This window comes from Excalfactoria chinensis, chromosome 4 (assembly GCF_039878825.1).
Source record: "Excalfactoria chinensis isolate bCotChi1 chromosome 4, bCotChi1.hap2, whole genome shotgun sequence".
NCBI classification, from domain to species: domain Eukaryota; kingdom Metazoa; phylum Chordata; class Aves; order Galliformes; family Phasianidae; genus Excalfactoria; species Excalfactoria chinensis.
Genome location: NC_092828.1, coordinates 49868871 through 49896389, shown reverse-complemented (window position 1 = coordinate 49896389; position 27519 = coordinate 49868871). Strand labels below are relative to the sequence as shown.

Sequence of the window (27519 nt, the reverse complement as noted above, 5' to 3'; positions counted from 1 at the left end):
GTGTTGTCTTACCAGCCGATGGAGCTTATCACTCCACTCCCTTCATGACGCTGACAGCTCATAAGCCTATAAAACGTGCCTTAGCTCCCAGTCCCATTCTCCTTCAGCAAAACCAAAAGCAAGAGTGGCTGCACAGAAGAGGAATGAGACTCTTTACCCATAGATGGCTCTTCTGATGTAGCTAGTACAGCATTTCTAACAGTTTGAACAGCACAGACAAAGCTTTCTCTGACAGCTCTCTCCCTCCCAGTTCTTGCTGTGCTGACTAACTTCCTTTTTTCCTCCTTTCCTCTTCTTATCTTTCTGGGGGGATTCTGGAGGGTAGGGAGAGGGAGGTGGGAGAGATATTCACTGAAGAAAGGAAAGGAACATCCAAGATGAATTCTGTCTCCACAGCCAACTGGAATGCAAGCTTGAGCAGCAGGTGGAATATGAGCCTTGCTGCAGCAAGCGACCCGTGGGGACAGGCGCTGGGAGCCCCAGCTGGAAATGCTTCTACCCCTGTTGCAACCAACTTCTCCAACCAGTTTGTGCAGCCGTCCTGGCGCATCGCCTTGTGGTCTCTGGCATATGGTGGTGTGGTGGCAGTGGCCATTTTTGGAAATCTCATTGTCATCTGGATCATCCTGGCTCATAAGCGCATGAGGACCGTGACCAATTACTTCCTGGTGAACCTGGCCTTCTCTGATGCCTCCATGGCTGCTTTCAATACTCTCATCAACTTCATCTATGCACTGCACAGCGAGTGGTATTTTGGAGAGGCTTACTGCCGTTTCCACAACTTCTTCCCCATCACAGCTGTCTTCGCCAGCATCTACTCCATGACAGCGATTGCTGTTGACAGGTGAGAAAAGAGATAATGCACAGGCGTGAGCAATTTAGATCAGACTTCACTGCTGAAATAAATATTCAAACATAACAACCATTAAGTAATGAGAGGCAGAGTCCTCAATAGTTCATTGATTGTGCTCTTCTGTGCTCCTTTAAGGTCTCTCCATAACACACTATTTTTTCCTCTGTCTTCGGCCTTTCTCCTTCAGACTTTCATTTGTTTTACTCTCTTGCTTTCTGTTACAACAAACACTCCCGCTCTCTCTCCAGCTGCTCTTTGTACTCCATCTTCTAGTAGTAATCCTGTGACAGCAGTCATTGCTCAGGGTTTTGCTTACCCACCTGCAAAAACAACACCTGTCCCTCAGCCAATGCCATCTAATTCACATCAGTGAAGAGTTGTAGAGATTTCATGCAAAGGGAGAGCATTTTAAATTTCCCTCCTCTTTGTATTTCTGCAGCTGGCAGAAGCATTTTCCCCCTCCTCAGAAATCACTTCAGGATCTGTTTTTCATAGCTCTTCTCACAAAAAGAGCTGAGCTGCCTGGTTCCTCCTGATTTTAACTAATGAGTCTATTTAGGTTGCTATCTGTGCATACCCGGAGCTCTGGTAAGAACATGGATTCAAAGTGCTTGGTTGTTGGTTTGTTGTTTTGTGTGGTTTTTTCTGATTACTTTCAGCAAAGCAGCATGTGAGACTAATAGAAAACAGGACAAGGGAAAACTTTACCTTTGCGCTCTTGACAGTAATTGACTAGGACAGCTGTAGTCTCTGTAGAGCACAGGGGGAGACATAGTTGTCAGATTTCCAGCACTGGAGCATTAATGGATCATTTTTCTCAGAAGGTCCTGTGATTCTCCCGTAGGAAATGCTCCTTCCTTTATGATCATTTTCACATGTGCTGTACTGGCAAGCTAACTTAACACTTCAGAAAACCAACACTTCCCTCGATTTTCATTCTGAAAAACAGCTTGCTTTGTATTTCAAATCTCTCTTCATGGTTTATTTTCCTATTAGCAATGCAGTGAAATTACTCATAAAACTCCTTTCCACATATTAAATCATGTTATGCATCCTGCATGAATTGACGTGGCACAGCTGCAGCACTATCAATAGTTCAGATTTTGTAAGGTGAAATTGATCTTCTTAATCTTTAGAAATTACCTGATTCCGGGTGAAAAGATAGAAATATATTGCTGCACTGTTCTTCGTGCTGTGGACAAGGGCATGATGATTTTCTGTTGGCTGTACTAATTGCAAACTTTGGGTGGCATTCTCATACAGATGCTGAAAATTTTTGTTCTGTAAAGCTGGAAGTGCAAGAGGAAATTCAAGTCTTAGCAACTCCTCTACCTCTCTGCTCTTTGGATAGGTAAAGACAGGAAGAGATCAGAGCTCTTTCCTCCTGCTAGTGATGCACCTTATTCCCAACTGTTACTTCCATAAAGGAGAGGCAGTGTAAAGCCATTAATACTGTCTTTAACCAGGCAAAGATAGCAAATTCAGGTTAGCTAAAGATATTCACCTCAATTAAGCTTCTGAGAAAGGCAAGTTTTTAATTGATGCTGTTAATCAGGCAGCTGTCCATGTCACCAGCAGAGCCAAGTTACTAGGACATTCTGAGGGAGGCTTTTTCATTTTTCTGACAAAAATATCCACAGATACATAGTATCAGAACTATTCTGAAAGTTCCTAAATATGCTCAGAAACTGAAAATGAAGGTCAGGACGTTTTAGATATGCAGTTCCTTGGAAAAAGGAAGGATGGTTTTCTGCGCCACACTGACTGTTAAAAATACAACATCCAGATACAAATGCATTGGAATGTTTTCCTTGCTTTAACAGCGTGAAACACTCGATGCTCAGTAATGAGTTAGTTCCTGCTGCTGCTCCTTCTAATCCATTTTTTGTCTCAAATACGCACAAGGGAATTGCAATTGCCCCCTTCCTTCAGCTCCTCTAGGGGAACAATGATAACAATCTTGCTTTAGGTGAGGTGTCTTTGGTACTAAAGGAGCATTGCTTAAAGCCAACAGAAAAGCATTCTGTCACCCCTTTCTGATTCACACTGCCAATCCTTTTCCTTTTATATCAAATAACTTCTGATGCACTGAGCACCTTTAACCATTTCCTGTCTACCTTTCTGTAGAGTCAAGAGGAAAACTGATAGATAGAAATGAATCCTGAAGAATTTCATTAATGTATAGTCTGCCCTAATCTATAACATAGATTAGTTGGGTGGACATTTTTTAAAACACCAATTTCTATTTGCTTTCTGCAAAAGCTCAGCCAGTACTTCAAACAGGAGACAACGCTTTAATTTTAACCCAGTAAACCCATTGTTATATGTTTATGTAAGCAAACGAGTTAAAAAATGGGATCACGTTGGATGATTTTGCAACAGAAACTGTAACATCTCAAAATACTGAAGGGTCATGGTTTGCAACTCACTAAGGATTACCTCTGTTGATTGCTTTGGACAACACTGACAGTCAAGAGAATAAATGAATCACTGTGACACTAAGCATCACTGAGCAGAGGTCACGGGCAGAACTATCTTCATTTCACATCTGATTTTGTGCATGGGGTTTCTGCAGGCCATATTGTCTAAAGCGTGTGCACTGTGAAATTCCTGACTGACACAGACTTGTGTGGAGTAGGCAGTTCCAGCTGTGGGGTGTGCTGGCTCTGGAGCTGAGGATGAAAGTATCCAAGATAACTATCCCGTTCAATGTATGACCACCTGGCCATTGAACACAGGCTCAAATGCATGGATTTATTCATGCTTCTGACCATTCCTTCTTGGTGATCCTTTTCCCCTTTCTTCTGTTCAGGCTGCTTGCAGTGTACTGCAGAACTACCACAGGCAGCTTTGAACAAGCCAGCTCAAGTGGCAGATGCAGCAGAGATTCTGTACAGCACTGTTTCACAGGCATTCCTTTATTCCTGTAGCCTATGCCCAGATCTGCACAGTACCACACTTACCTCACTTCCAGCGCTCACTATAGTTTCTTTAACTTACGCATCAAACCCATAAAACACTCCTAAGATGAACTAAATGGTTCTGGAGGCAAAATACCTTTGCCTCTGGCCAGTGCATGATCCTAAAGGGTCATGTAACTTCTGCCTGTCCGTGCAATTTTGGACATCTTGATCTGGTCACTGAAAACCTACTGTCCTCTCCTAGTAGTTCTTAGCATGCAGGAATTAGTGGTTTGTGTGCAGTGACTTTTCATCTCCAATCCCAAGGCTGTCTCATTACAGGACCAGTTCTGTGTGACCTAGAAATTCTCTGCAGGTGTCTGAGGGTTAAAGCAGAAGTTTGGAGCCATAGCAATACAGCATAAAATATCACGCCATCAGAAGAATATCTTTCCTGTTATTAGCATATCTTCAGAATGACTTCCTCAATTATTGTTCTCAGGAATTCCATAATGTTTCCTTTATTTCATTAAGTTTAACTATTGAAAAGCGACTGGTATGGAATTAAACAAGGTGTTCTAACAGTAACAGTGAGTAGCTGCTGATCCAATTCATATCTTACAACTTCTTCCTAATATATAAACAAACTTCTGCTGTTTGAAGAACTATTACTTAGGTATTCCATTTCTTTATATGCAAAAGTAATCCAAAAGAATGATTTACATGTATGCCTATAGATCATACAAATATAAGTACAAGGAAATTCTTCATTACTGCTGCTCAACACGAGGTCGACACTATGGTATCAAAATGGTGGGCTCACATCAGAGGAAAGTCCTAAGTAACTTTTTGTTACAAATTATTAGGAAAAGAAGGATAAAGCCACCAATGGTATAATGCATTGCCCTTTTTCTTGTTCCACAGAATCGCAACTGTATCTTTAGGAGAAATTAGAGCTGAGAGTTAGGTGCAGTAGCGATCATTTCTGGTGGCCCAGATAGAGCTCACATTGCTGAATTCCCATCAAAACCCCAAAAAACTCAACCTTTGCTAATAAAACACCTGGTAGTTAGAGAATCTCTGTGTTTTAGGCTATGACGGAGTCTTACCACCATTCCCACTCCCTTCTGGTTACCCTTCTCACTTCTTTTTAAGAAGGTTCCCTAAGCCATGTCTACTTTGTGGTTCTCCCTAGAGAAGTCTCCAGAGAGGAGTCATTAATGTTGTCCAAACATTTATTTTACGTGTACAGCAAAGTTACTGTTATCTCCTATTATTATTTCATTAGCTTCCCTTGTAACCTAATTTCCTCTGGCATGTCAGCATTATTACTGTGCATTGTGAGTGTATAAAACCCCAAAGTTGACCTTTTCAGAGTCACACTTGGAGCTTTAAACCATAACATTCTATATTGTTTATAAATACATTTGTTTTACCTGATTTGATTTTAAACTATATTTAAAATAAAGTTTTATTACTCTTCTTGTACATTCTAATCTCTTTTTTTTTAAATGAACTGTAGTACTACAATGCTATGCTTCTAATACCTAGTTTCCTAGTTCTAGTATGCTTATTTCATCGATGTCCTTATGTAAACTTGTCACTCTTGTTTCCCAAGCTATTTCTTAGACTTCTAATTTATCTGCAGAAGTACACATATTCATAGGTCAGTTTTCTACCTTTTGGTAACATTGCTCGATTACAGATTGTTATTAATAATTCCTCCACATAGTCACAGGTATTCTAATTGTCTCCTATAACAAGCTTGTATAACAAGGTATAAACATATGATTCATTTGGAACACAGAGGGTATGACCCCATGTTGTGGTCATACAGTAGTAGCATCAGTATATGCCACATACACCAGTGCTTGTATCGGTAACAGAACTTGAACATGGCCATGGTATCAGGTTTTCTGGACTTGGCTCACCACTATGCAGTAAAAAACTATATTGCCCAGCAGGCTGCCACTGCCTGCACAGAGCTCAGCCCTAACACAACTGCAGCCCTTGGCCTCTCACTTCCCACAAACTCTGTCTCAAATTAAATGACTGTCATGTACAGAGACAAGAAAATAGAACTTGCACTGAAGATTAGGAAGGGAGAGATCTACACAGAAGTAAGAAAAACAAAAGTAAGGTTAGTTTCTTGACAGCTTTCTTGTGCTTTACCAGTGGCATTTCCCCCCAGCTTCCCCCTTATATTTAGGAGCATGTTCACCCAAAGAGATGGGTGAAATGAGCTTCTGTAACTTCGCTAGTCTGTTTTTTGGATGTTTCAGTTTGCATCATCATTTTTTTTCACATTTGATTGTTGATTAGCTTTATCTCCCTCTGATATCTCATAACTGTACAGAAAACACCATCTGCTTTTTCCCTCAGGACAGCTTTTTTTTCCAAACCAATGGATGATTTTATAGCACCATATCAGCCTTGATCAAGATATATAATGGGAAGAAAAATGCAAAGATAAGCTCTGAAAATCATCACCATTATTTCTTTTTTTACTATTACTACTTTGTCAGTCAAACAATAGGATCCAAATGGAAAATCCCTTCTCCATACTCTGTTCCAAAAATGTATATTTCAAGATGAATCATGTGGTATTTCTGGATTCAAGTTTCTAGCCTCCTCTCTAGAAATATTAGTCCTCAGAAATTGAGAGAAAATGTTGAGCAGAAGAGAATTAAATGATCAAAAATCAAGAGGTGAATCATAAAAGATTCCGTTTTGAAATGTCATTGCTAAGTTCACCACACGGCCTGGGGGCCTGAAATGATTTTCTTGGTTTGATAATTCTCTTTCTTTTTTTCTGAGAAAAGAGGTGAAATATTCTGCAGAATATCCTGATCTAATAAGCTACAGGATTCAGACTGTCAGATACGAGAAAAATAACCCATTTTTGTTGTTGCATAAGCTCATAATGATCTCACAACTATACAGAATCCTAGGGTTTTTTGTAAAAAATATTGTCAGAGTTACATTACTGATAACATACCAAAACAGTCTGGGAATAAATATAGGCATCACCACTTTTTTAAATTATTATTATTTTTTGTATGGAGCAAATACTTCACTTGACTAGCTGCTTTCAAAAGATGCAGTGAAAACAATGAGGTTGATGAGCCCAGGAGTAATAGCAACACTTAAAGCAGCAACTAACTAACCCCAGGTCTTTGCATCCAAGGCATGAACAAACACCTGACAAGTTCAAATTATATGTTCAAGTGAACAAGTTCATTTCAAAGAGTCCCATTCTCTTCTCAGTGCCCTTATGTGTAGCTTAATAGGAAACTATTAAAAGATGCATTCATAGTTTACTGAAGAATATAGTCTGCAGCAATTTTCTATATACAATCAAGAGCTTGGTTTTTAGTGTTTGCTTGTTTGTTTCTCTTGAATATTATTATCTATAGACACGTATTTCTGATTTATTCTTCAAACAAGACACAGATTTGTGTCATTTACAATACTTGTGTCTAGCTAAAACTAAGTTATTTCAGAACAAATGCAGCTCACTAGACAAGAGCATGAGTAAACCTCACATTTGGGTAAAGTTTATCATTGGCCTCTAAATCAATTCTAGGCATGAGAAAGAAATTACGCGAGGATGATTTTTGCTGGCCACATATAAAGCCCCTGATTTTGATGGGATCTGTGAACGATTTCCATTTCCCCTTCAGTATTAGCCAGCAGAAGTCATATCTTAATGTAAAGCAGAAAGCGTCTTATCACAAAGAACTTACATTCATGCATAAGCAGCTGTAATAGGTCTATATGTATTGTGAAGTCTTTTTCATACCTTGCACTCACTGAAATAATTAAACTTTAATGCATTATAAATGATAAACCATTACCAAATTGCTATAGTCAGTTAATGATCCAAGGTGTTAACTAACTTCTTATGATCTGACACAGTGAACTGTCAGACTTATAACTGGAGAAAGGAATAGCAGTGTCAGAAATGTAGGCAAGAACAGAATGGGTTGTAGGCTGTGCAGATGGAACAGGTTTGTCAGACTTTGCATAGGGATTGGTCCTAGATAGCCATTTGGACTCACTCCAAAGAAAAGCAGAAACAAAAGCCATTCTGTCAGGGCAAGTCAGTCCACCCATTTATGAGACAGACCAAAGAAAATGGTTGGCTCTTTTCTATTAATATGCATAATCATAGCACACCTTTTGTAAAATCAATGACACAGTTATAAAAATCTAGTTCAGTGCCACCAACTGAAATGTTTCTCAAGGAGAAAACACTACATAATTTATGAAAATTCAGCCATATTGCGGGATTTCAATATTTCTGTTTTAAACTGTCTGATAAGAGGTGGTGAAAAGCAAAGCTCTGGACATTAGTCCTTACTTAACAAAAATCACAACGGTACCCCTAGTCCAAACCAAGTCAGCCATTCCCCAAGAGTAGCACATGTGCCTTTGGGTAAATCAAGGCCAACTCACCCTCTGAGAGAACAAGCACTGACCTCTCAACTGCACAATGTACTTGTTTTCCTATCACATTGTCATATGCTCCTTCTTTATGCTGTTCGTTTCAAGGTGAAAACTGCATAATAGCAACATAACTCACTGCAAATCCTTTTGACCACAAAAAAGCAGCCTCATTCAACAGTCAGAAACACTTAAAAGATTCCCGTAGCCATGCTTCCTTCAGAGAAAATCAGCCTAAATGAACAAACACAGATTCACTGCACAAGAAAGGACTGATCCTTGCACTAAGTAGGCAGAAGACAATGTAGAAGATGAAGACTCGTTTTTCATCAATCAACAAATGCCTCTAAAATCTCACAGTTCCTTCCGCCTCCTTTAACCTATGGTGCCCACCTTAGAGAGACATTTAATAGGATTTTACACAGCTATGTTTCAAGTAAGGGGCAGGGAATCATCACAATTTCCCTAACAAGGTCTCTTAATTACCAGCTGATTCCATGCAGTACTAGGAGACAAAGTTTCAAAACCAGCTTTTATTTTCAGGGAGTAACAGCATCTGTGTATTCATGAAGGAAGTGCACTCTGCTTTCCGCAGCTGACAAGACACTTATGCAAGCATTATGGTTTTCAGCCTCTTCCTTTGTTCAATCCCAATTTCCAGTTACAATTTGGCCCTGAATTGATTACTTTTTTCTCCATTTGATTTCATACACACACTGTAAACAGGTGAAACAAATCACTTAGGATAATTAACAGGTTCCAACTGTGCCTCCAGATGGGCAACTGTAGGATCCAATATTGAACACAGCTTTTTTTCAAATGTCCTAAGTATTAATGTAACAATTTTCTAAATAATGTGTTAAAAGATTTTCCTGCCTGTATTAACCAATGCACACAGAAGCTTTTACAGAAAAGCTAAATTAGGATTTGTTTTTACCTTTTCTGTTGTCAGAACAACAAGACATAAACTTAGAACACTTTTATCAGAGAGCCACAAGATTAACTGCTGCTATAAACAGTGGCTCCAAGAGTTCACCAGTGTTATTCAAATGAGGATAGTCTCTACTATTGTTTCAGAGAAAACAAAGTGTTATTTTTTGTTGTTTGATGAATCTAAGAAACTAGAATCAAGCAGTAAACTCTGGACTTCAGCTAAATTGAGCAGATCAGAAGGAAACTTGATCTATTGCAACCTCTGCAAATAAGAAAACAGTCTAAAAAAGCACTGCAGCAAGCACATCGTGATAAACCAGCTAGTATGCTTTGCAGCCTGGCCGATTCTCATAATGTTCAATGGAATGACTCTTGCTGACGTCCACAGTAATTAGCTAGGGACAAAGACTAACACAAGTCACAGCTGGAAGAAAGGAATGTCAGTGGGATACAGTGTGACCACAGCAAACTGAACATTATATGCCAGTGATTCTAGTGCTATCTAAAAATTCTTTAGAATAATGTGTACACTCAGAATGCAGTTCAGATAACACATTCTTGCAAGTGTTGGCTTGAATCTCTACCTGTACATTTTTATGTTCTTCAACCCCTAAAAGCACATACTCCATTTTATAATTGCCTTGCAAGTGTTAGTGTTTATGTTGGATAGGGCAATTATGGTTTTTGCTTATTGTGATAAACAAGCATAATAATGCTTCTCAGTTTACATGTACTTCAGATTTGGCTTCCCCTCTTTGCTGTGTGGAACACGGTATCTGTGGCAACATCATCTGCTCCTCCTGGACAGAGAAAGCATCAGAAGTCCAATACTGAAGACCTCAGTGAGAGTTCAGAGCCTTTGTTTGGCAGTGGGTCCCACTTCTCGAGCCCAGAGACTGACTGAACAATAGACGTCCAAGGACTGCTAAGTGAATTGGCACAGCACCCTGCCGAATCTCATTTGTGTGGCTACACAACATGTTTCACCAGTGTAACAGGTTGCTTGTAGTCATCATAAATCTTCCATCAGCTCTAGTGCCTATCATCTTAGTGTCTTTTCTCAACCCAAGTTCTTTGCTTCTCTGCTTACTAATTTTCTTTCATTCTTTTTTCACTTCCTTCCTATAAATTAGCGTTCAGAAGCCTCTTCCCAACCTCAATTACTTGGCTTCTTCTCCAGATCTTGTATCTCTCAATTCTCCCTTTTATTTCTGGCCTACTCACGCAATGCTCTTTCTAGTAGGTCTTAAACAATACCTTTCACTCCAGAGGGTATGTCTGATGTTTCTTCTCGTAACCAGCACTTTGTCATAAAAAATGTATTTAACTATACAGAGTATGGAAATGAGCCTTAATGACATAGCTACACTAAGGGAAAAGCCACAGGTAATTGGACTGTAAAGGTGCAATACCCTGAACCATGTGCAATAGCCTGAACCATGTACACATGTTACACCATGCTTAGCCTCCTTACCTTCACTGAATTTCTAAGCAAAAACCAAGCACGGCACCTGTAACCTGTGCTAGCAGGAGCTCTTGTTCCTGATGGAAACACTCGGGATAAAAAGGACAGAGTGCAAAGGCAAGTGACACTTAAAAAGCAACAACCACTTCTTTAGAAGAACATCTGACAACCCTTAGTACAAGTAATGGTAAGGCAACATCATCAGGCAACAAAATTATAGGTAAAAGTGGCAAAGCCTCCTTTGCAAATGACAGCTAATAGTGTGGAAAAGACTTCTGGTATCCTTTGGCTACTGAGATTAATATCCAGAGATAGCTACTGAGATGGTTTTCAAACAGTTTACACATTTTTACACATTTTTCGCTGTCCTTGTTTACAGCAAGGATGGTTTCCCTAGAAAAATACTACCAAACTTGTATGACAAAACTTGAAGGAGTACAACAATTGCAGCTACAAAGCAATAGCTCAGCATGTTAATTAAGCAATTTTGTTTCTACAAAAAGCAACTCAGAGAATATGTTAGACATTTAACTGTAACTGTTAGTGTACTGGCAGATTTGAATAAACTAGTTATGTTGTCAAAGGCTCACTAACAGAGAGCTGTCAATACTCTCTTGCCAGCAAAGTCTGTCCTGCACAAAGGCACTATTGAAAGAATATTCAAGGCTTCACCACCTCCTTCCTATTTCATTTGATAGAATGATTGACTGTTATGCTCCTGTAACCTGTTTTCTGCAAAAGCCAGTAGCAGTTTCATCACTAAAGTTACAGCAACAAAGACAAGAAGCTGCAGCTGATTTTGCTGTTGTTGTTGGTTTTAAAGGAAGGGATCCTTGTTCTTTGCCTTACTTCATTCAGATAGCCAACAGTTAATATTTCCATTAGCACAGCTGTGTGAGTCATTTCACACAAACAATCCACCACTTTAAAGGGCAGGCACCAGACAGGGAGATATAACAACAGAATTTTATCTTAGGCAAAGAGAAGTACTGCTGGTACCTACTGGGAATAAGAATAATGTAGCAGGGAATAAGAATAATGTGAATGCAATAAAAATCTGACAGTAGCACATAAAATAATGTCAGTGTTACAATCCAAAGAAAACTAAAAATTGGAAGTAATTGTTTCAGCCTAAGAGGAGATACCTTAAGACTCCCACAAGCATATGAAAATGATGACTTGTTTATAGATTATCAAATACTACTGGTACATCCAGCACTTTGGACAGTATTGGGCAACCCATCCTCAGGGCAGATCAATTTGAAAGTCAGGACTCATGATTACAAAGTTATCTTCATTGTCAAAGTTGTACTTACTCCTTGGACAACAGAACTTGGGAGTAGAGGGTAATAAGAGTAACAATCCAACTAAAGTATATTTTCATGTGATCTGCTATACCCAACACTAGAATAGAATTATTTCATAGTAGATATGTAATAACAAAGGCTCTGGCTCAAGTGGGGAAAAACAAACAAACAAACAAAAAACCACACAACAAAAAAAAAAAAAAACAACAAACCAATAGGTAAAAGAGAGGGAAATTAATTACCCTGTGGGCAAAATGGCAAAATATCAGAACACAAGAAAAGCAATGCAAAAAGAATAGGCTTGAAAATCTAGATATGGAAAAATGATGATGGTTTAGATCATTCTCTATTTCTAACAGCATTTAGATGTTTTAAGGTATTAGCACTGCTAATGCTACAAAGGGCTGCCACGATGATGGCAGATGTTGGACTTACTTCAGACTTACTTTGTGGCTGACCATTAAATACAAAGGATATTTTTGTTAAAACAAATACCGATCCTATAATTATGCATCTCTGAAGTATGAAATTTTCACCAAGTAAAATATCTTCACTACAGTTTGTTTGCTATATCAGGTAGCTGTAGATGCAGATGAGATTAATTGCACAATTTTTTTATGAGGAACATTTCTATTATAAATATTATTATTGCCTTATAGTTAATGTCTGTATCTAAACCTCTTGGGCAAGTCCTCAGTGTCTGAAGTAACAAATCATACCCTCCTTTGTTTAAAATGAGTTTTATTCCCCTTAACTGCACTAGATCAGAGCTATCGTCCAAAACCAAGATTGATTTAAATCAGTGTCAGCTTCTCTGATGGTTTTAACAGACTTCAATTCAGACTCAGGTTAAAAATTTAGCAAACTGTATGGATTTGGAAGTATATGGATTCATGCAGTCAACAAACACTGTAAGAAAGATTTTCATGATCTAAAACCAAAATGGCAATACAAAAAGTAAACAACATGAACAGCTTTGAAAATTTCATGATCTATGAATGCCCGAAGGACTAACATAGACGAGAAAAATAACAATAATCACATATAAACATCACTTGGGAAGGGGATCTACTAATTCATCTTTACTTAGCAACCCTCATTATGTGCAAGTGTAAATTGGTATTATAACTTTTAATTCCCACAGCAATACCTAAAGTCACAACAATAGCATAAAAACTACAAATGCTTAGAGAGCAAGTGGTTTTATCCACGTTATATATATCTTCAGAACACAGTATTGCCATACAGTGCCTATTACTGGCTACATAATTTTCCATTCAGAAAAATAATCTATGGTTTTGTCCCAATCCATCTTTATACGAGATACCAACATAGAGAAAGAGTAGATGAAGAATCATAGCACATCTTATACTTACTGCAATTTCTTTAGAAGGTATAACTGACTTAACAATAGTAGTAGTATTGGAAAGCGATGAAAAAAATTCCCACTGTTTGTAGGCAGAAACAGCTGTGGTTTGATTTTATAACTGCATTTAAAACCTGAAACAGGGACAATAACATAGTCATGAAGATTGTAGACTGGATACCCACAATGAAAACAGAGTCACAAACTAGACAACCATTAGGAAATCACTGAGATACTCTAATAATCTTGTCAAAGATGAGCAGATAATTAAATGTACTGTGAAAGACAGTAGAAACATATGGGCTGTGATTATACTTCAGCAATGAGTTGTATTCTTCCAGAACTGGCATTAACCTCTTCAAATGATAACCAACTGTTGAAATGAATCCAAGGATACTCCAGGAAGCCTGTAGAACTGTTGGTAGTGGAAAAAAATCAAGCTGATTTTCATATTCATCACAGTTTCCTGTCTGTTCCAGATGTTTTCGTGCAATGTGAAAACAAAAAGCACAATAAAACCAGAAAATAATAGTTTATTTTTTCTTGCTTCTGAGAAGCTTCTTACAGCGCTGAGATTTTAATTTTCATTTCAGAAACACAGAGTAGAATGTCAGCACTACCGATGGCCAAAAACGAGCAGATTTTTTTGGTCTTCTGAATAAGCACAACTACACTGAATAATTCCACGTAGATTTGCTGATGTAAATTTCTCATCTGTCATCTCCTACACTCACTTGCAAATAGCACTGCATTTCAATCCTGAATCAAAGAATTTTCTAGCATGCTTTCAGTTGTATCTGGAGCAAAACATGACTATAAAAAACGCTTATTTCTGTTGTATTGCAAAGCATTAAGATGTCATATTATACAGTATGCAGTTAGCTATCCAGTCTGCTCCATCAGCATATGTGTAAAAAAGAGATACTATTTCATTGGTTTTGCTGAAGCACAAAAATTCCTTTAAAAGTGATTCTGGTTGCTACTTAAGAGCATTCCAACTAATAGTGAAAGCAACTAAAAAGAGTGTTCCTATTTAACAAAAACAGTTACAGATTTTGAAGGTCTTTGTCACTGAGAAATGAAACAAAATTGAGTGACAGGGAAGTTAGTGGAAAAGACATTCATTTAGGAGTTAGTCTAAAAATCAAAGCCTAAGACACAGAATGTGTAAAACAAGCTTTCTGGTTTTCCCCAGTTCCTTTCGTATATTCAGGTATCAGAGGGCAGAAAACAAGTGTCGACGGTTGACGGGCTGGTTTGTCCTGGTTCCGTGACTAGCGGGGCAGGGGGATTTCACAAAATGACAACAAGATGTGTTTTCCTCCTACTGTTTGTGTTGATGCCTTCCTGTTGCTCTCTCTTCTAAGCCTTTAAATTGTAATTACTTGGAGTAATCTTTTCAATTATTTTATGCATGTTGTTCTAAAATGATCAGCATACATGGATTGCCAATACAATTACAGGACAGTAAGAATGCTATCCCTTCCCAGGACACAGGAACTGAGAAAGCAAAAGAGGTGTTCTCACGCTTTATGCACATATTTCTCCACTAACTACGGCAAAGCTTGTACAATTCCTTCCTCAACCGGTTGCAGCTGCAGGATCTTTGACCAATGATCTGAAGTCAGTTAATGCATATTGAACAAAATGCATGGTAATTTATTGGGTTCGTGTAGCTATTGGACAGATTTCTAATAATCCTTAGAGCTTAACTATTAATTAGAGATGTATCCTGTATTATGTATCAGAGTAATAAAGGTTCCAGATGCCTTGTTGCTCTTCAATCAGGTTGTGCCATCATAACTCCAGAAAGACAAAAATCTGTTTTTATCCTCTCAGAGACCTAACCTGTGTCTGACTCTAGATGTATGCAAACCTATGAAGATTTCTTATGTATATGTTTTTGCTTTCCTTTTACAGGTACATGGCCATTATTGACCCCTTGAAACCCAGGCTCTCTGCAACTGCTACCAAGGTGGTCATTGGGGGCATATGGATTTTGGCTTTCCTGTTGGCCTTTCCCCAGTGCCTCTACTCTATAACCAAGGTGATGCCTGGGAGAACTCTTTGCTATGTAGCATGGCCAGGAGGTCCAAAACAGCATTTTCTGTAAGCATTTTTCTTTTAAACTTGTGCATGGTGATGTCTACACTTGAAATGGTCACTACTATTAGTTATTATTTGTAACTGCCAGAACTGAAAAATTCAATGCATGGTTGCTAAGCCTGGAAGACATAGCATTTAAGTGACAACTGGAAGAAACCTATTCTCCTCCATGAGCGTTTTTCATTCCATGCTGCAATGTTTACTATCACTTCACTTAAGGTGGCTACTTCAATATAGACAGTGTTGATCAGAAATGGGAACAGAATATACAATTCAAACTAAACTTATAGTTTATCCTGATGAGTAAAACAGTATTTCCAGACTCTCCTTGTCAAAATCAGATTTTTTTCTCTGGTTCTATTCAGAAAGGATTGGGTTTCACCACTTCATCCTGTTACGCAGTCAGCTACATATCTCAAGTATGAGCTGGAATAAGAAAACTAAAATCTGTAATTTCTTTCACATTCTGAAAGTGTAAAGCAACAGCCAATTAAATTGGATATAGCTTGTTTGTCCCTCTGGCAGAATTAGGAAAAAGTGGTTACCTAGCCTTATAAACATTATTTCCCCATTCAGATCCTCATTGGTATTTAAGATGAACCCTGTGTCCAAGATTGAAAACCTGCATAGCCATATAGCATCAAGTCTGGCCTTTTGCCTTCCTTCAGGCAGGTGAAAGAGTCTCTGATCATATATAATTTCTATCACTGTAGGAGCCATCCACAGGTATTTTCTTTTAAGGGCTATAAGGTCACTCTCAGTGACAGCTGGGCATCCTTTACTGATCATTCAATGGGATTTTATGTGATGATGACATTTAACAAGGATCTAGCAGGAGGCATAACAACTTTTTTTTTTTTTTTTTTTTTTTTTTGCCCCCAGTGCTCACATCATCAGAGATGACTATAGGTTGCTCACAACCAGCAGAGGGGCTATATGAAATACAGATACAAAGGATGCGTTTTTATAAAGACAGTATTTAAATACTGGTTTTCTAGTTTCATTTATGGTCCAGACTAGAACTCAAAACACTTAGCTTGCCCTCAGGATACTTGACCATGCAAGACATAAATCAGTTCAGCTAATTATGGACACAGATACCTCATTCTGAAATCATTAATCAGTATTACTATAGAGGCATTCCTAACACATTCAGAATCACAGCTAAAGATGCCATACAGCACTTGCATTAAAATGTAAACAAATATGCAGTAGAATTCAAGATCTTTTGAAAAAGAGGTCTAGCCCATCAATATAAAGCACACCTCTGCAACAATTGCACTCTCCTTCCAGCAGCCCATTCCATCAGCTCTGAAAGCACTTACTAGCCTAATGCTTTTTCGTTGCAGGTATCATGTCATTGTGATTGTGCTGGTCTACTGTTTTCCACTGCTTGTCATGGGAATCACTTATTCTGTAGTGGGAATTACCCTTTGGGGAGGAGAAATACCAGGTGACACATCGGACAAATATCACGAGCAGCTCAAAGCTAAGAGAAAGGTACTGTTCCATTAAACCTCACCAAGTGAATCTTAATAACATCACCTGTACTGCAAAGTATTGTGGTATTCTCTTCCAGAAACACAAAGGCATTTGAAATCAGAGTAATGAGACTGACTTCAGTTTTTTTTAAAACAGACAAGTTTTCTTTTAAGTTCACCAGCTGGTTTGTTGTATTTATTTCTTTTCTCTAACTTCACTGTTCATCATGACATAAAGGCAACATTTGGATTTTAACTTCTTATTCCATATATAGTGCCTGGCAACCAGATCTGGTATTAGAAAATTGATTTAGACTTTATAGACTTAAAACACTGAGTTTTGAACAACAAGGCTGGCAAACCAATAACTCCTCGTGGGTCAGATTCTCACTCTACTGAAAAAATAATAACAATAATAATAATTTAAAAATCAGTGAATCTCATAGCAATTTTCAGTAGATTAGGGACCATGAATCTTTGAGATGATCAGTTTGTTAGTACTGAATGCTTCAGGTTTTATAACAACGTCTCCTGGTGACAAATACATTCCGGTAATTTTCTTTGAAAGTATCTGACTGTAAACATTGCATAGACTAACAGGACTGCAGATTGCAGGTAAGACCTGAACATTTTACTGATTCCAGTTCACTTTTCATTATGTTTCAATGCCGTGAAGTTAAAGCAACAAAATGCAGAAAAAATACAAAGCAAGTCACTCTGCTTTGGGAAGTCTACTCTGGGAAGTGTGTGTGGGTGAAGACAAAAGGACACATCACCTTGCATAGCAGATGCAGTTTGCAAAAGCAAGTATGAAAAAAAAAAATTAAAGCAGTAATCAGGAAAACCAGGACATCATATAATAATTGAGTAAATTAAACCTTATTTCATGCATACTAAAGGTCTCTAAAGAGAAAGGCTGGCTCCTACTGTATGCTATGAAGAGTTCAATTAAATCACTCAAATAGTTTAAAAACAGCACTCAAAATACATGCAAGAAAAGGAATCCTTGATTAAAGTATTTTAAATGCAAGAGTACTTCATGTCTTCAACACATGCAAAAATGGACACCCACTTTTTACAGACACATTTGTAACTTCATCAGTGACTTCGCTGGCAGGGCTCCATGACAGATCTTCAGTTCTACTACTGCGCTCTCCAACAGGACTTATGAAATGATTTATGTTTGGAAAGATTAATCATAATCAGTCAGTCACACTGATAAACTAATAGACTAGAATCCAGATAAAACTATCCCTCAGCCAGCTTCTGGTAACAAAGCTACTGTTTTTTCTTCATTCAAAACAAAGAAAACAGCTGCATACTGAAGAGCAGGAAAAACAGATTTCAGTACAAGGAAAGACTGTATTGATAGTGCTTACTATGAAAGAGAACAATAACAGTAGGTAGCATGTGTCATACAAAGCATGTTTAGGGCTGTTTGAAATCATATTTAGTGTTAAGAAACTAGTGAACAGTTGATGTAAGGCCTTTTAAAGAAACAGTACTTGGAAAGAAAAGATTTAAAGCTTGAGAAATTTGAGAGCAGATATTCTCACCAGCTGGTATATCCAACCTTACATATATTATATATATGTATTATATAATATATGTACTATACATATCTATTATATATATATATACGTATATCTAACCTTACATTCCAATCCCTCTTCCAACTTTAATTAACACATAAGAAGGAATAATCATGTCCTGTAAATCAAACTAAGTCTGAAGAAGAGGATGCTCAGGAGAGACCTCATTGCACCCTGTGACTTCCTGAAGGGAGGCTGTGATGAGGAGGGGTTTGGCCTCTTCTCCCACACAGCAAACAGGATCCAAAGAAACAGCCACAAGTTGTACCAGAAAAGGTTTAGATTAGACATAAGAAAGAACTTTTTCCTCTCAGAGAGTGGTCAAGCACTGGAATGGCTGCCCAGGGAGGTGGTAGAGTCACCATTCCTGGCAGTGTTCAAGAGGCATCTGGATGAGGAACTACAATATATGATTTAGTGGCATGTGGCAGCAATGGTAATGGGAGGACGGTTGGACTAGATGATCTTGTAGGTCCTTTCCAACCTTGTGATTCTATGATTCTACAAACCTACCCATCCTATCACAAAGTGATGAGGTGCAGAAACCCAACATACTATACAACTCATGACAAAACATAAACGCCCGTGTAATTTTTTGGTGCACCAATAATCCTCTCCTCTACATGGGTCTAGTCTTTGACCTTGCAGAGACTGACAGTGAAAACAAAATGTAGCAAAGCAAAGAAGAATGTTAGAACAGAAGAAGAGAGAAGAGGAAGGTGAAGTATTAAATTCCATTTTTACCAGCAGGTAGCCTTACTGATCATGTATGAATGACTTCATTGCTTCAGTATCTGAAATTTCTTCTAAGCAGATGACTGTCGCATGCACTACATAGTGGTTATTATCCGTACTGACTCAGATGTCATTTTGAGGATCAGCATCTCCTACAGAAGTATTTCCAAAATAGTCACCTTCTAAGTCAAAAATGGAAGCAAAAATCTTGCACTGTAAATAGATACTGTTTTGGAAAGCCACATAAGTGACTGCATGAATGCATGCTGAGAAATAGGGAGGGGAAGAACAGAAAGCATTTTAAGCAAGACTAGAAATTAGAGGTAGGCCAGTTTCACTAGTGGCATGACTCAGACAAGACTGTTTGCTTAGATGTGCTATCACAGACCATCTCTCTATGCATGAGGCCTTTATGACAAGTTATGCTAGCATACATTGCTACAATGAAAAATAACCCTGAATTTTTTTACTCTGTTCAGGCCCAACAGCCTGTATTTTCTGCATGGGATAAAAAGGACAGATGGACTGCTCTAAATGGCTTTGTATTCAATGGAAATTATTCTTTGTTTTATGAGATGTGAAACTGGAAGTACAAAGCCATTCCTCTCAAAAGGTCTTTTCAAAGCTTCACTTGTACTTACAGCTGTCATAAAACAGTCAGAGCAGGTGAAGTAGCACCAGTGACAACAAAAGACAGCATTTGCAATTCAGGCAGTACTGGTAAGCACTATGAAGTAAATACATGAATAAGTACTTATAGCCGCAGACTTTTTTTTTCAGATTGAACAGCTTTATTACTTGCCCTGCAAACAGAAAATGAATGGGACTAAACAGGCATCAGCTTCTGAGGCTCCTACAGAGCAAACTCATTCCTACTTTGCAAGACACTGAGGACGCTGAACAGCTTCCAGGGTTCCTTCCACTTACTCGTTAGATGTCAGTTCATTTCTGCCAATATTAAGAAGTACAAAGGAAGAAGAACAGCACCAAGCCTCAAGGCCCCAAATCTATCAGGAGACCTTAACAAAATTCTCATGCCACCTTAAGTCTACATCTTAAAATCATTTTGCCTTCTGGACTGGTACATCTCATTGAGAGTGTTCTAAATTTCACTGCATCCAGGGCCCCAGTTTCCAGACTACATCTATTTATGGACAGCTCCATTTATGCCAGCACTTTCTTTTAGCTTAATTAATTGCTTATTATGTCCCACTGATGTCACATCAACAGATGTTTCTGTAGACAAATCCCTCTCTCAGCCTTTATTTACATTCACTAAATAAGTGAAATAAGCACTTCTGGTCTTTTATATGATAACTATAAGCAAATAAACTAAAAATAAAACAATCCAAAAGACTTTCCGTACAAAATAATAGCCTATATTTCTATTTTGATAATAACCAGGGGCATCTATCCCACTTAAGGTTCAAGAGGGCAGCTTCTATTGAGAGGAACCCACATAAAAGAGACATAGTATAGAGATACTCGTGCACAATTCATTAATGGTATTCAACAGAGTTTAATTATTACTGCATTGTTCAACATAAGGTCTTAATTCAAAGAAAGCTTATACGTGCTGACCTTTTTGAAGACTAACACATAATGCACATGAGTTCTGTAACATTGGCAAGGATGCCTATAATGTCATCCTTTCTCAAGGGGGAAAACAAACAACAAACAAACAAGAAACAGAAACAAAAAAGATCTACCCTTCTTCTTTAAAGGAAAGGTTATACCTGGACATGTTTATAATCAAAGTCACTGACAAAGCTGTGTTCTATTTGGGGATACATTCATACAAAAGAAAACAGAAAGAACTTACACTGCACCTTATGAGTCATTTTCTTTGCTCTGTCCACCCTGTATATTATACACACACTTCAATACTACGTAACAGAAGAGCCTTTAGCAAACTCATTTAACAGAATTCTGAAGAGCCACATCCAAGAAAAGCACAGAGCCATCCAGCATTAGAAAAATGTTATTAAAAATGGCAGCAGTTAAGACCTCTTGTAAAAAAAATATGTCAGAAATAGTTAGATATGTCAGATCTGTTAGCTCTTTCCCCCTCCCCCCCCCCCCCCCCACATGTATCATTACAGATTTTTCACAACACAGATAAACACTCAAATTCCAACTCCAAGAAACTTCTGGGTTTTTTGCTCTTTTAAATATGGTATGTCCTCACTACATAGCATTTATTAATGAAAGAATGCTTCTTGCTCAGAAAGGAAGGATTTAAAGGGACATGCAACACTAAAAACATTTTTATTTGTTTTTACATACAGGGCTTTTCTTAGACATAGGCAGAAGTATGTCACCATTGGAAGAACCACTGATGAAAATAGAAAACAGCTTGATTTCTGTTACATTCCAAATCTAGACCCAGGACCTCCATAGAGGTTGCACAGTGACTGAGAGACTGAGTACAACCAAAATTAACAGAATAAAAGTCTTGGAACAGAAAGACACCCCTTTCCTCCATCCAGCCACACTGCCTACAGTACACAAGGGGTGGTTGAACAGAGCACCAGGAGAACTCAGTAGCACTAGAACACTACTGGAACCTATTGCCATCACGTTTCAGAAAGCTCCATTTTGCAACAGTGGCAGAAGAGACAGACTCAAAGAACAAGTGAATTCAAGCATTTTCTGATTTGCTTACTTTAGTAATGTATCCCACTTCAGACCTGTGGTTCTGACTGTATAAGTACTCCTCACAAACAAGAAGTTCATCTGTAGAGTATGAAAGAGTGCTTTGAAACTTTGTGTGTGTGTGTGTGTGTGTGTGTGTCATCACAGTATAAAGACAGTTGGGCTTTTGCAACTAATTCATACTCACCCATTTCATTTCTTTTCCCTTTGTCCTATACTGAGCCTGTTAAGTGGCATTTATTCCCCAGGACAAATGCTAAGTGAAGGGTGCCCTGGCTTTACAAACTTGGAAGACCACTCCTGCTCATAGTACAGATATCATCAAGAACTGAAGCATACTACTGTTAGGACAGATCAAAGGGATGGACAAGAACCACAGCCATCAACTGTAGGGTGCTGTCCTGCACAGCAGACATGCCTGTCTCTGAAAGAAGAATCTGCAAATCATTTCCCTCTTTCATATTCCTCTTGTTCTTCTTTTCCAACACTTCTGCAAACGTTCTTAGCCCACAAATGAGGACAGAAAAGGGCTTTTTGACTTCTCTTATAGCTTTTGTGGTTTACTTCAAATTCAACTGTCACTTCCCTGTATTTCACACAATTTTACGCCATGAAGACTTGCAACATCTCACTTATATTCTCCTAAGGCAATACATCAATAAGTGCATTGTACTATAAATACTCAAAATAACAGCATCTTATCTTTGGCTTTACCAAAAAGAACTTTTTAAAATGGCCTTTCTTGCTTGAAAAAAGGGCACATCTTTCTTCCAGGAAAGAAAACTTTACAGAATAAGGTAATCTCAATGCATGTCTTCTCCTAAACATACATATATCAGTGTATTATCATTCACTTCAGTGAAGCTCAGATTGATACAGGCTGATCTGAAAGGAGAAATTCTATTTTTTCTGATTTTGCTGGCAGTAAAGATGAGTGTGATCATTTTTTTCTTAAAAATAGACAAAAAAATAGGGACAAATCATGCCTCAATAACTTCCATTTTGTACCTAAGGTTCTCCAATATTATTCTAAGAATTATTTAAATTCATGCACACAAAGGACACTGCAAGATTGGTGATTAAATGTCAAGACAAGTAATTAAATCTTCAGCTGTTCTGAAATTAAAGAATTCCCAGCCAGTACTGAAGTAATACAAAAGATTCCAATGGGATATAAAATTGAAGAAGCAAACAAAGTAAACCTGCAAGTCAGTGCACTGATTTGCAAAGGATTGTGATAAAACTGGAGAATTAGGTCTTCTAACATACACAACAGGTGCAAGGCACAAGAATTCCACAAGAATACTGGAATTATATCTAAAGGAGAAGAGAAATCCGGTTTAATTCATTAAGACTGTGATCTGACAATGTATTTTCATGACACGCTTTCAGATATAGAATTCAGTCAGGAACATCAAATCATGCACAGCCATATCCTTTTCCCTTCTCAAAATAATAGTAATAGTAATCCTGGCATCTTTACCCTCACAGATAGTCCCATATACATCTATACATGCCTAGATAAAGATATACAGATACATGTTCAAAGAGAACAAAGAAATACTATGTTATGGTGCACTGCCTTCCTTTATAGAAATACTCCTCTCTCTTCTGCAATGACTTACAGCTATCCGATGAAAAGTGCTCTGCAAAAAAAACAACTATAAGTGTAATTTTGTGTGGATAAAAGTAAATATGTATCAATCATCACTTAAAAATGCAAAAGTTATCAGCAATAGCAAACATTCTTATCTTGCACAATACAGATTCAGCCTGCAGAGCAGCTTATAAATTGGTGACAGATATTACATCGCTTTACATTTTCAACAAGATGATAATAGTATCACAGTAATCATGCAAACTGACTTAACCAGGATAGCTGATATTTTCTAAGTATATCAACTGAGGACATGTAGGCATAGGAAATTTCAGGTCTCTATTTGGTTGGTTCTTTTTCTTCCAACAAACCTGTTAACAGCAGAAAACAGTGCACAGAGAAATGACAGCAACTGTTGAGAGCAATCTCTAGTATTCCACAGTATTCACAGTACAAATGAATGAGAGAATGCTCAGCACAGCCCTCTCATGGCTGGTTTTATTACATTTATAGAAAGATAATCTGCTGTGTGACCGTGATACATCACACTGGAAATAGTAGCTGGGCTAGCAGTTGGCAAAGCTGAAAAGAGGAAGAAGTAGTGAAAATCTAATATGACTACTTTTCTTTCCTCCTGTGTGTCATGCATGAAACAGAGCTATTCTTCATTCCTATTTAACAGAAACTGCAGAAGCTGATAGACTGTTACAATGCAACAAGCAGTAAGCACCAGCTAAGGAAACTGTTAGCCTCCAAAATTAAAGAGGATGCTGCAGTTGCTCATTCCTACAACAAAGCATTTACATAAATCACATCTACTAATTGGGAACAAGGAATATAGTTGTGGACCACAACAGAAAATGACACCAAGGTCAATCGAGGCCAAAGTATGGTGTTTAAACAAAACCATCTGTAAACTTTTTCAAGATCTTAACGTGGAATCAACCAATATTTTAGATAGCCAAGTAAATACATTTATTGCAATAATTAATATAGATAATATCAGAGAAACTTTTCCTATTTTATCCAAGAAAAAGAAGAAATATAAGAGTTAACAGAAAATAAATTAGTCAGATTATCCTTTTTAATAGAGTGAAATATTATAAAATAGAATTCTTATTTCTTTCCTTCAGGTGGTAAAAATGATGATTGTGGTTGTGATGACATTCGCCATCTGCTGGCTGCCCTACCACACTTACTTCATAGTTACTGGGATCTATCAACAACTAAATCGGTGGAAATACATTCAGCAAATCTATTTGGCGAGTTTTTGGCTTGCCATGAGTTCTACCATGTACAATCCCATTATCTACTGCTGCCTTAATAAGAGGTAAGAACCAGTTACAAAACAGTCAGTACACATGTATTTTATAAGAAAACAAATGGCTTAAATGTGGTAAAAGAAATAATTTTTACTTCAACAGCTTTCAGTTACTGGGGAGAAAAGAAATAAATCTTCTTTTGGATTCCTATCAGGTACAGACCTAAAGAACCAAGTGCACATTTCCAGTAGATATGTTGCTCTAAAAGATGTCTCAGAGGAAAATCCAGTATTTGGAGACCAACGTTCTCTGTTTTCAACTACTAAATTTGACATCTATAGCAATGTTCTATTTTTTGGTTTCTAAAACATTGCAGTGTAAAGAAATAATGCAAGTTACTTGTGAAGTACAGTAAAATCTGTTTGTTCAATTCCACACTGTAAACAAATTTATTTGCAACGCTGGAAGGTTATAACAAAATGCTATTTACTGCATATTTTATATCTAAACATTAGATTCCTACTGAACTCTGAGGTCTGCAGCAGGCTGATAAAACAGACATCTATATTTTTGTTACTCTATGCTATATTACAGTACTGCTAGATGGCAATGCATGAAAAGTCAGGTACTATTATGTTCTCAATTTCAAAAGACACGGACCTTGTTGAATGTTATGGGTATTTGGTAATTCAAGACTACTGGTCTGCAGAACCAACTCTCCTTCATTTTATCCTGAAGGAACAAGTTCAATGTTTCTTCTAGTCTTACTGAATAGAAACCATTAAGAACAATGAAATACTCCATAAACTCGATCAGCATAACCAGTACTAAACAAGTAATCTTAAAGATTATTTCTAATTTCTTCTGAATAAGCAGCCAGGTTCAAGTTAAACCTGCCTCCTTAATCAGGAGTAGCCTACAATGCTTTACATTCTGTCTTTTGAAATATCAACACCTCATTTCCTAAAACTTCCCAATCTTTTTTAATCAGTTGTACTTACAATCGTTTAAACAAGAGCTAAAATTCCAGTATCCCAGACCAAAATTATAATTCAAATAGAAAACTTCCTATTAATTTAAGTGAAGATCAGAAGACATCTAATATCCATATCTGTAAATACAAAACCAGAGAATGAGGACACATACCTCCTTATTTACTACCACATCATCTCCAAAACATTACCATTTACTTCAAAAACAGTTATGGCAGTTACAGAAGATATTATTCATTTAAAAAAATAATAATAATACCATAATAATACCAATTATGTGGCTTAAGTATATGTTGACACTTGTACACTGCAAAATTGCTCATCCAGATTAAAGAATGCAAATCAAAAACTCTTTGCAATTCTGAGATGCATTAAAAGATGCCCTGGTTCAAAAGTCAATGCAAGAATGACATATTGGTGACAGTTTAATTACAACTAAATTTCATATTGAAACAAAGAAGCCTGAATGTCTGCTGCTTTTTCATACAGTAGGAAAAGGAAAGGACTATTCACACAGTAGTGTTTATTACCCTCCACTGTATCTATCATAAATCCCATTCAAGCCTCTTTAAGATAGGAGAAAAAACAAACAAACAACAACAACAAAAAAAAAAACCAGCAGAGATATTGGAATCTTGAAGCTGGATTGTTGTTTTACAGAAAAGGATGGGATTCTACAAAGTCTCTGCTAAGGAAAAGCAAAAATACAGGCATGGGTTTCATTACAGGTCAGACAGAATAATTTCTATGAAGACAGCATTAAGAAAGCCAGCACTTAATTGCTTAAATCTTTACTATTAGGTACGGGCAAAGGAAGAGAAACTGGTTATCGAGAGTGTCAGAAAGCAGGGAAAATAAATATCAGAAACAGAAAAGAGCTGTTATCAGTATGATTTTTCCTACCTAAACCTTAGCCAAAGAAACTTCCACTGACTTCCCCACAGACATTGTTAGGAGCAAAGTAATTAGTGGAGTCCCTACATTAAGTCAGTAGTGTTTATGTTTACAGATGAAGGCTCACAGCTGGCTCTCACAAGTCTTTCACCACATACATTTCTTCCCAGGTTCCGAGCTGGCTTCAAGAGAGCTTTCCGCTGGTGTCCCTTCATTGAGCTTTCCAGCCATGACGAACTAGAGCTTAAGGCTGCCAGGTTTCATCCCACTCAGCAAAGCAGTCTATATGCTGTGTCCAGAATGGAGTCAAGCACAACAGTAGTGCTCGACACCAACGATGGAGACAACTCCCAACCCAGTCGCAAGAAAAAAGCAGCTCCAAGGAATGCAAGTTTCAATGGCTGCTCACAGAGGAATTCCAAGGCTGTCTCCACAGCCTCAAGTTTTGCCAGTTCACTGTACACAGCAGGAGATGACTACTCCTAAGCATTTCTTGGTGACATTTGCAAGAAAGGCAGAACTGGACATGCAAGACTCAACACTCTACTTCCATATCTATGGAAGTAGATATAAACTCCACAGGAAAACAAATGTATTACAACTGATGAATCTCAGCTATAAATATCATGAAACTGTTAAATATCACCTTCTTTTGTGCTTTGGAGAGAAAGAGGAACTTAAAGACATACTTATTCATTAGTCCAAAAGCACGGTTACACCTCATATATAGTACTGTTTGTAAGGATTACCTAAAACAAGTTAAAGGCACAAAAACCACTGTTCCAGCTCCTGACCTCTGACATTTACTGAAATGTAACAAGTTCCTTCATTTACTGAACTTCAGGTGGTCTTCTGTCTTGTATATTAATTTGACAATAACAAAGCTATAAGATCTAAAATATTTCTTTACAATAAAGATTTAACCAGACAAATTT

The 27519-nt window shown here is 37.7% G+C and overlaps 1 protein-coding gene across 1 annotated transcript; it reads left to right on the top strand.

Annotated features, from left to right (window-relative positions):
- The first annotated feature begins 83 nt into the window (after positions 1-83).
- On the top strand, positions 84-27513 carry TACR3 (tachykinin receptor 3). Its single transcript, XM_072335705.1, has 5 exons — positions 84-844; positions 15191-15379; positions 16726-16876; positions 24570-24766; positions 26755-27513. The coding sequence occupies exons 1-5, from the start codon at positions 378-380 to the stop codon at positions 27068-27070; spliced, it is 1320 nt and encodes a 439-aa protein (XP_072191806.1). The 5' UTR covers positions 84-377; the 3' UTR covers positions 27071-27513.
- Positions 27514-27519: the final 6 nt, after the last annotated feature.